Source organism: Python bivittatus, unplaced genomic scaffold (assembly GCF_059951505.1).
Source record: "Python bivittatus isolate LINGU-HERP-01145 unplaced genomic scaffold, Pbiv_v1 ctg000790_np1212, whole genome shotgun sequence".
Lineage (NCBI taxonomy): Eukaryota > Metazoa > Chordata > Lepidosauria > Squamata > Pythonidae > Python > Python bivittatus.
The window spans coordinates 5,112,235-5,121,706 of NW_028277110.1; the positions used below are offsets into that span (position 1 = coordinate 5,112,235).

At 48.5% G+C, this 9,472-nt stretch overlaps 1 protein-coding gene across 1 annotated transcript; it reads right to left on the reverse strand.

Moving 5' to 3' along the window:
- Positions 1 to 299: 299 nt before the first annotated feature.
- Positions 300 to 6,921, reverse strand: NEXMIF (neurite extension and migration factor). Its single transcript, XM_025163927.2, has 2 exons — positions 6,846 to 6,921; positions 300 to 4,836 (listed from the first exon to the last, which is right to left on the reverse strand). Exons 1-2 carry the CDS (start codon positions 6,919 to 6,921, stop codon positions 476 to 478), a joined length of 4,437 nt encoding a protein of 1,478 aa, XP_025019695.1. The 3' UTR covers positions 300 to 475.
- Between the last annotated feature and the right edge of the window lie 2,551 nt (positions 6,922 to 9,472).

Below are 9,472 nucleotides of genomic sequence, written 5' to 3' on the forward strand. Positions count from 1 at the left end.
AACTGGGATTTCTGCAAACATAAAAGACCCTTTAACATCTCAGCTTTGGGGGACGCATCTCTTTTTGTGTGTTTTATTTTTTACAAAAGGCTCCCCCCTCCCCAGAAGTCTTCCCCCCCCCTCTCTTTTTCCAAACCATTAAAAAAGAGCACAGGATTAACCCTTTAAAAATAAATAAAGGAATTAAAATCAGAAGAAGCCAAACAGCAAGAAAAAGGAACAGCTTTGTTAGTCGGTGTTTAACCCCAGCCAAGCCAGAAAAAAAAGTCATTCTTTTTAAGTAGCTTGCAAGAAATAAGTATTTTCATGCACGTTGAGAACAAAACCAAGAACAACAACGACAACGAAAAAAGACCTGTAAAAGGGGAATGTCTCTTTCATGCAATTCTGGTTTCCCAAGTAGGAAAATATGAGCAGGGATGGCCTTAGCGGGAGCAAGAAAGTTAGGGTGCATTCCAGCCAGCTTGGTGTAGTATTACCTCAGTTTTTCAAAGGAAACTACTGTAGAAGCGTCTTTGTGGCCCTGCTCCCTTTCTGCTCGCTTGACTTTACAGTTCTCATCTCGCAGTGACTTCGACGTGGATTTGTGTCGGTAGAGCTTTTTATGGGTAGGTTCATTTTTGGCTAAAGTGCTCAGATTACTATAGCTTTTATCAAAAAAAGGAGAATGAATGTCTGCAGGGTACCCGGCGGATGAATTGGAGCGTCCGGGATCGCACGGAGCAGCTCGGCTGCTGGTTTTACTCAAGCCCTTGTTCCCCGATTTGTGATTCCTCCCTGTTCCCGAAGAACTGCCGTTGACCTTCTTCTTGGACTCTGGAGACGTGCCGGCCAGGATCTTAAGGGTTTTCAGTTTCAGGCTGTTTGATTCAGGGGATCGGAAGAGATCAGAGACGTCGCTGTGGCCGACAGGCCCCCACAAGGGCTCGATGGAGGCCATCATAAACCTCTGAACATCTGCCATGCCAGATGCAATGTTTGATAAAATGTTGGACGGCTCCTCAAATTCTCTTTGATCATCATCCAGAAGGCTGTTGGCACTTCCTAGGCTGGTTTCGGACCAGCCACCGCTATTGTCCTTCCCCAGCGGCCATTCGCCAGGCAACCCGTTGGGCTTCCCTATTCGGACGGCATTTGGGCTGCCCTGCTGTATGGATTCGACCAACGCTTTTGCCGAGGAGCTGGAACTGTTCAAGAGACCAGCTGCTCGATCCCCCATGACAGGGGTCTTTTCTCCATTAACCCCTGCCCCATTTTTCCCTTTCCTTGAAGTTTTGGGAGACTGCCTGGAATTTCTGCTGGGTGGCTTTTCAGACCCTTTGTTGGCTTTGGGGGATTTTTTCCGAACGCTTTTCTGGGGCGGGCTTTGGTTGGCACCCAAATTTTTATTAGATGAACTTCTCCTCTTGGATTTTGACGCTTTACTATTGGTGCTAACTTGGGCAGATGGCTCATTAAAAGTTGACAAGGATGGGGTTTTTTCAAGGAGGCTGACAGAATCCTCATCGGTGAACATATGGAACTGAAACTGATGATTATTTAAAGTGAATCCATTATCGGCCTGATCTGGAGCTTGGAGAACGCCACAGCCCCACTTGACCTTCTCAGGGTTGCTTAACACGACTTGTGAGCTGTCCGGGAAACACTTCATATTTCCCAGGGTTTTAGTTTCTGGCCCGGTTATCTGTGGGGAAAGGTTAGGGGTATCTGGGGGAGACATTTCCGAAAGGGACGACTGGCGGAACTTATCTGGGGTGAAGTTAGAAATATCTAGAAGATCGGTTGACTCCTTCAACGGCGTTATTTCATCAATGCTTTGCTGAATCACCAGTTTGGGGCTGCAGTGGGCCAAGAAATCATCAGCAATGTCATCATCTCCATCCTTTTCACAAGACTTCAAACTCAAGGAGCTGTAATTGCTAGAGCTGGCGGACAGGGAGCCCACCGAATCAAAACTCACCAGCCTCCCGTCATCGGTGCTGAGTGTGCCCCGCTGGAAGTGAAAATTCCCCTCTCTGTTACTGAAAGGACAGGACTGGTAGGAGTCATCTGACTGCAACTGCTGGCTCTCTGGGGTGTATTTTTTTTGGTATAATAATTTGCTGCCGCTCAGATGGACCTGACTGTATCCAGAGGCTGGGAGGCCGTCCACCCCCGCACAGCTGCCAAACTCTACGGCTGAAAGCACGGAGGCGTCCTGGAGCTGCCCAGCAAAGCCCTGACCGTTTGGGCTGCCAGCTTTGCCAGCCGGCCAAACGCTTTGGAAGTTGCTCGGCTCGATTTCCAAGGGGCTTGGCGACTGCTGCAACTCCGACTCCGACGGTGGGGACAAAATGCAGCTTTGGGCGGGCTGCAAGGCGCAGAAGGACTTCTCTGCTTGAACGAGGCCCGGGAGGGTCTCCTGCTGCTGCTGCTGCTGCTGCTCCGAGGCGGGGGGGCTGAAGTAAGTGATCCCAGTGCTGTTGGACAAGTCGGAGGCATCCAGCAAAGTCTGCAGGTATCCGCCAGGGATGAGGGGCACGCTGGCCGCGAGGCTGGCAGATGGAGGTGGCTTGTCTGACGCGCAGGTGGTGGGTAGGAAAGAAAGAGCATTTTTAGCCAGCTTATCCTCCTGGCACTCAGCGAGAGGGGAGCCGTCTACAGCACAAGGAGCGCTTTCATCCTTTAACCCCGTCGCCAGCTCTGGATTCTCCAAGGCTGCAGAAACCTCCGCCAGACCGGTGGCGGCTTTGAGTCGCTTGCATTTCAGCCTGGCTTCGCTTTTGAATTTGATCCTGCGCAAGACTTTTCTCTCGGGACCTTTGAATTCCCTCTCCTGGGCCTTGCCCGGAGGTAAGGCCAGGCCGGCGATGTCGTTCAGATGGATGCCGTTCACACAGCTGGGGGCTGCGATGGCCATGGCCTGGATCCCTTTCAGGCCCCCGCCGTCATCTCCGATCCTGCAACAGAGCTGCTTGGCGTCGGGCGTGCAGGAGCCCGCCTTGCCCACGGGCTGCTCGATGGCCTTAATCCTCTGAATCCGGTGCCGGTGGGCTATCTTGCCCTTGCGCTTCCGTGGGTGGGGCAGGAAGGCCACCTCGGAGCCGTTGAGATAGAAACTCTGCTTGTGGTAGAGCGCGGATTTGAGGAAGTTGAGCCGGCTCTGCCACCTCTCTTGCCAAAACGACTTCAGAGGGGCCAACTTGGCGTATTTGCTCAACAACTCCTCGCTTAAGGTCACCGTTGTCTCACTGGCATCTACTTTGCTAAGCTTGACCAACATGTGCTTCTCTCCTTTGAACCGGTTGATGATGATGTACTTGATGATGACAGGGGGCTCCTTGCGGGAAACTTTTCGCCTCTTCTTTGGACACCAGTCATCGTCGTCTTCTTCCTTGGGACCATCAGGAATCCACTCCTTCTTATCCATGATTTTCTCACTCTCGATGGAATCCACGTCGTAAAGGTAATCTTCGCTATATCGCACTTTCCTTTTTGCTCGCAGACCGTAGTTCTGTTGGATGAAGGAACTGGAGTGGTCCCGGGGAAGATATTTGTTGCAGTCCTTCAGGTCTTGAAGCACATCGAAGGACGATTCGGTGCAGGTGCTGTCATCACTGAATTCCCCAGAGTCCTCTGTGGAATTCACCAGTTCCAAGAAGTGATTTCTTTTGGGACTGATGTACTGTACTACTTCCGTACCGGTGCAAGATTTGTTTAAGGCAACTTTCTCACTTTCACCCCCCTCCTCTTCCTCCTCCTCCTCCTCCTCTTCTTCCTCCTCCTGCTGTCCATCAACCTCCTCTTCCCCCCAGATGATGGTCTCCTCAGATTTGAATTGGGAAGGATCCGTTGCCCCTCGAGGTCCCCTCTTCAAAGCTGTCCTACTGTCCCTTTTTGGACATCCACTAAACACACTGGGGAAGAAGTTAAACTGGGTGTCCTCTTGCAGGGCTCCAGTCTTCTCCCTCACATTGTCCTGGAAAGATTCATAACGAATCTTTAAAGAGCAGACGTCACTTCCCAAGGTTGAATCATCGTCATCAAACATGTAATTATCCACATCCTCCTCAGAAAACAGATTTACAGACAGCTCGTTTTTGGAGCAAAGGTCAAGCAGCTCAATTTTGCTTTCACTAATGAAAGATTCAAAATAACCCCATTCCTGGTTGGGATTCGTTAGTAAAGGCTCCTCCCCATTGCACTTGTCCAAAAGTAACCCCTCGTAATAATTTTTCTGAGTGGGATCCTCCGAATCGCTGTCAGATTTCTCCGTCTCCCTTTTGTCCGCCGCCCTTGATTTATGCATCGGGAAGCTCAAAAGCTGGTCTGAAAGGAGCTGGTCTCCGTACCGCATGGTCTCTCCTGTACTCATGCAGTGAATCCCGATGTCGGAGACCGAACAGGTGTCGTAATCCCTATTTATATCGCCCACTTTTAGGCTGATCCCGGGTTCTGGATCCATGCTGTCCTTCGACTCAATAAAGCAGCCCAGGCAGGTCCGACTCGGCTGCATCAAACAGTCGCCGGTGAGGGCGGACATGCTCCCCGGCTCCATCATGGAGAAGGGCGCTTTCTCGCAGTCGCCCGGCAGGGACCAGGCACTCATGCCCTTCGTGACACACGACGTAAGGGAAATGGCATGGACGGAGGAGGAGTCATCGGAAATGTGATCGGGGACATCGGCCAGTCTCAGGGGGGAAGGGGGGCTCAGCCAACAAGCCTTCTTCGAAGCCGGGGCCGGCTGGGCTCGGCTTTCCTTCTGAGCGGCTCCCGCTGTCGTCACGGCTGCAAAGGGAACCGCGGCGTCCGCTGCCGCACGGAAGGGCTTGTTGTCACCATCCAGGTTGCTGGATTCTGAAAGAATCGCGGAAAAAAAGAGAGGGGTGTAAGAATGCGGTTCTGGGTCTTCCCGTTTTCGACGGAGGGTGGCGCCACAGAGGGCACAGCTGCGACGGCTCCCGACGCCCCCCAGCGTGCGCTAGTTTGACTTACTGGATGCATTATTAAATTCACACACGTTAAAAAAAACCCTCAGCTCTCCCAAATTGTGGGCAGACCGTTATAAAAAGTATTGCTGCTTCCTATTTCTTGTTTACTTTTATAATGTAGTTTGAATTAATATTCTCATGACAAGTTGAGCTCAGGTTAGGTCACTGTACAGAGAAATTTTAATAATAACAGTTCTATTACTTTCAAATTTAATTTCCACGTGCATGAATAATATTATTATTATCCTATAGTGCATGTTGATCAGGTACTGCGGGAAAAAAAATGGAGTTGAAGAGGCCAAAAATGTTTACATTTTATGTAAAAGCATGCACACTTCTAATTCATTTTTGTTACTCAACTTTAGGTGGTTATGATCAGATTTTGCCGAAATAGCACAGAGAGTTTGATACGAAAATGTACAATGCTATCTGAAGGGTATTAGACCGGGAAACTCTACTTTCTATGTACAGAAACTATATTTTTATAGCCATAAGTAAAATCTAATCCCACGATTATGGCCAAGACCAGGGGCATTCACAAGGAGGGGTCAAAAAAGTCAAGTGGGTACTTGGGACCGAAGTCACACTCTTTTTTTACATGTCTTGCAGGTGAACCCATGTAAAAAAGGGGCAGGGCTTTGGGCAGTCACGGACGCCATCTTGACTGTTTTGACCCTCCTTGCTTGGGACCCTTCAAAACTGGGACACATCAAGTGGCTTGGAAGGGAAAGGATAAAGCTACCCCAAAACAAATATTCTCTTTTTACAGTCAGAATGTTTTTTCTATCTTCCAGAAAATGGAAGATGCCAATCACACTAGATCAGTGTTTCTCAACCGTGGGCGCTTTAAGCGGTGTGGACTTCAACTCCCAGAATTCCCCAGCTAGCATGCTGGCTGAGGAATTCTGGGAGTTGAAGTCCACCCATCTTCAAGTTGCCAAGGTTGAAAAACATCGTCTTACATGATTTCATTCATCTCGACTCTGACGCGTGAGTTTGAATTTCTCACCGAAATTGCACGAGATTTGGATGATTTTGCAAGTTTTTGGCCGCTTTAAAAAATATATTGATTTTTTTATTAATCTGGGGCCTCGGATGAAGTCAGTCGGGGCTCTGGTGTTTGCCATTGCCAAATCCTGTTGGAAGTGTTGCAGGATGACAAAAGGTTTGTGAAGGGCTTTGGATTCTCAGAAGCATTAAATCAGTAAAAAGGCGACTTCTGAATTGCTATCCCTCCAAATAATCCATTCTTTGGAAATGGCGTCAGAAAAATCTGAGGGGATCTGAGGAACCGTCTCGCCCCGGTTGTTTCAGCCCGCCCCACTCGGTCCAGCAGAAGGGGCAGGTTGCAGACCCCACCGGTCAAGGAATTCCGACTGGGGGGGTCTAGGCAGAGGGCCTTTTCTGCTGTGGCCCCCGCCCTATGGAACATCTTGCCTCCCGAGGTCCGGTGCGCCCCCTCCCTCGTGGCCTTCAGAAAAGGGGTTAAATCCTGGCTCTGCCAGAAGGCCTGGGGGCCGGAGGGGGGCTCGCATCTGTGGAGTTGGCTGGTGGGGTGAGGGGTTCTGGCTCCTCTTGAAGGTGTTGGGGCTAAAATATACAGGGGGGGTTAGGACATTTTTAAGGGATGTTTGTATTTTAATTATTTATGGATTTTAGCCACTGTTGGAGGGATTGGTGTTTTTTCTTTTTTGTTATTGTGAGCCACCCAGAGTCACCTGTTGGGGGAGATGGGCGGCATACGAGTTTAATAATAAATAAATAAATAAATAAATAAATAAATAAATAAAAACCCTGCCCCATTTCGGACTGGTCCCTGAGCAAAGGACAGGGAGGAACCGATGGCAGATCCCTTGCTATCATGAGATTCCTTACCATCCTCTTTCACCCCATTAATCAGGATTGTTTCTTGCTCTTCCGAGGCACATTCCTTATCTTGTTGGTCATCCATCAATTTAACCTCAGGTTGCTCACTCCATGCTCCACTCAGCTGGCCACTCTGCACATTTGTAAAAACATAATTGCAGACATTAGAACCCCCCAAATTAACTGGCAGTGCTGTGAAAGGAAAGGCACAGTTCAGACAGAGCAGAGACACGAACAAGAACCACGACCAGCCAGCCCTGACACGGGCTGGGTTTTCTTATCTAGTCACAAGCAAGGAGCACTTTCACGGTGGCGAAGAACCTGCACAGAAGCACTGGAAGGACCACCGTTGCACACTTAATTCCGCCCAGTGTGCTAAGGTCCTTCTCAGCAGGGATTTCCAACAGCCCACCGTGTCACCGAGAGACCCAGAGACTGGACTTCTCAGGGGTGGTCCTGAAACTGTGAACTACCTCCCTGTTGACCTGCCTTGGCCCATCTCTAAAGCCTTGGGGAGGAACCTCATCGAGATGTCCACCAACCAAGTCGGTAATTAGTGTACTGTTACAGTTCAATGCTAAAAATAGTCTGCTGCATATTAATGTAGTTATCTTGACTTCGAATTCTCTCTTCATCTTTGTGAGAGTACAACCCTGAAGTCGCAAAAATATATCTTAATATATATATTTTTTAAAAGTGTCTTTTAGGTACAGTACAGAACATAAATACTTGGATCTACATGCTACACTAAGCCACAGTTTGTTTAACCATATTTTATTAAATAAAATCCCAGCCGGGTAAGTTTATACAACATCCATAGCCTATGCTGGGTTTGCACATCATGAGGGTTATGCCTGAACGCAGTCAGAGTGACATGATTTGTATCTGGGGCCCTTCGCATTCGGTGAACCAAAAGGTCCTGGTTGTGCCAAAAACTAGCTTGCAGGTCATCCCTAGACTCGCACGCTCCCTCCTCTCTGATCTGCCTCTCTTTTCGTGATACCATATATAAGCTGACCTCTTGGTGGGTGATAAATGTCATACACTTTCACCGCAAACCATCATTTGCTCTAAACGTGAACTGGAAACTGTGGCTTCGAATGCTGGGTTGAAAGCAGTCTGATTTGTAGCAACTACACATGGCCAGTTGCAGGGGAGTAAGGGGACGGTCTCGAAGAAGGAACGTGAAAGCCGTTCGGTTGTTCCAGGCTTAGCCCCAGAAAGGAGGAGTGAGTGAGAAAGAACCTCCGTATTCTCTTGGTATAAGAGCAGGAAGAGAGAGGATCTCTGCCAGGCATTCACGTTTCTGTTGTTATACCCTATAATGATAGAGTTCCAGTGGTCCTTGTGGAGTCTGCTTTCTGACCTGGCCTACCTCGAAGGGTTGACACCAATGAAGGAAAGAAGACTGTGCTTTTTTTGAAGATGCGGCACAACCGTCTCAGTTCAACTCTCACCCCTCTAGTCAGCTCCAAAAAGGGACTGGGGAGGTTGAAATCCAGGACAATGAAATGTGTGTGTGTGTGTTGGGGGGTAATGGTGGCGAACAGGTTGCGGAAGATGGAGTAGCCCTTCCCTGTTATTCTCCGAACATGAGAAAGACACTCCCTTTCTCAGCAGTGTCCCTGATGACACTGTGGCTCTTTCACAAAATGTGGGTGGCGGCAACCGATGCCCCCTTTTCCCAGACTGTCTGCGAGGCAAATTGTAATTAACAGCACAACGACCCACCTCTAAATGGGCACCATTTGGTTATTTTTCAACATTGGCTCTTTTAAACAAAGATGTCTGGACAGTGGTAATGATGGGGATCGAGTCTTGACTTTGCCTTTTGGCATTAACATGTACACGATATGCAAATATGTACAATTTACATCACAGACGCAAGGAAGTCACGAGAATGCACGCAAATGCTGCTTTATTGAATTCCCTAATTAATTTCAATCACTTGCATTGTGTTTTTCTTCATCAACATTAATCCAACAGAGGTCACAATAAAACCAGATCTGCTTTAAAAAAAAAAAAATCAAATAATGTTAATTAGAAGTAAAAAAAAGAAAAACCAAGCCATGATCACATACGACAAAAGAAGCCTGTCTATCTATACACACATACATACACACATACATACACGCCAACACACACCTGCACACCCACTCACAATTCTTTTTCCTTTCTCAGCAGCAGATGAGAATATCCACCAGATAGATAAAAATAACCACATTCTAATCTGCAGAAGAGAAGCCAGAAACCAAACTCAGAAACGATTGGAAGACTTGGAACCCAAAAACTTGAGGATGTGGGAAGGGAAGGGAAGGGATGATGTGAACTGTGTCATTTGTATCATTTGTGCAACAACGATGTCATGATGCATATGATGTCATTTGGCCCTGCTCCCCCCCCCAATAGCTTATTATTATTGCTGCAGTCACCCGACTTCTCTGCCACTATTTCACTTGGGAAGGGACTTCCTAGCCAACACTAGAGTTCCTCCAGCTGGGTGTGAGCAGAGGTGTGGGTGGAAGGGCCATCCCTGAGCTGGGAAGGGGAGGATCCCGTAGTGCCTCTTTGCGGTGATCTCTGCCCTCTTAACAGCTGAGTCTGTGCGTGAGAAAGATCCAGAAGTTATGAAAGCC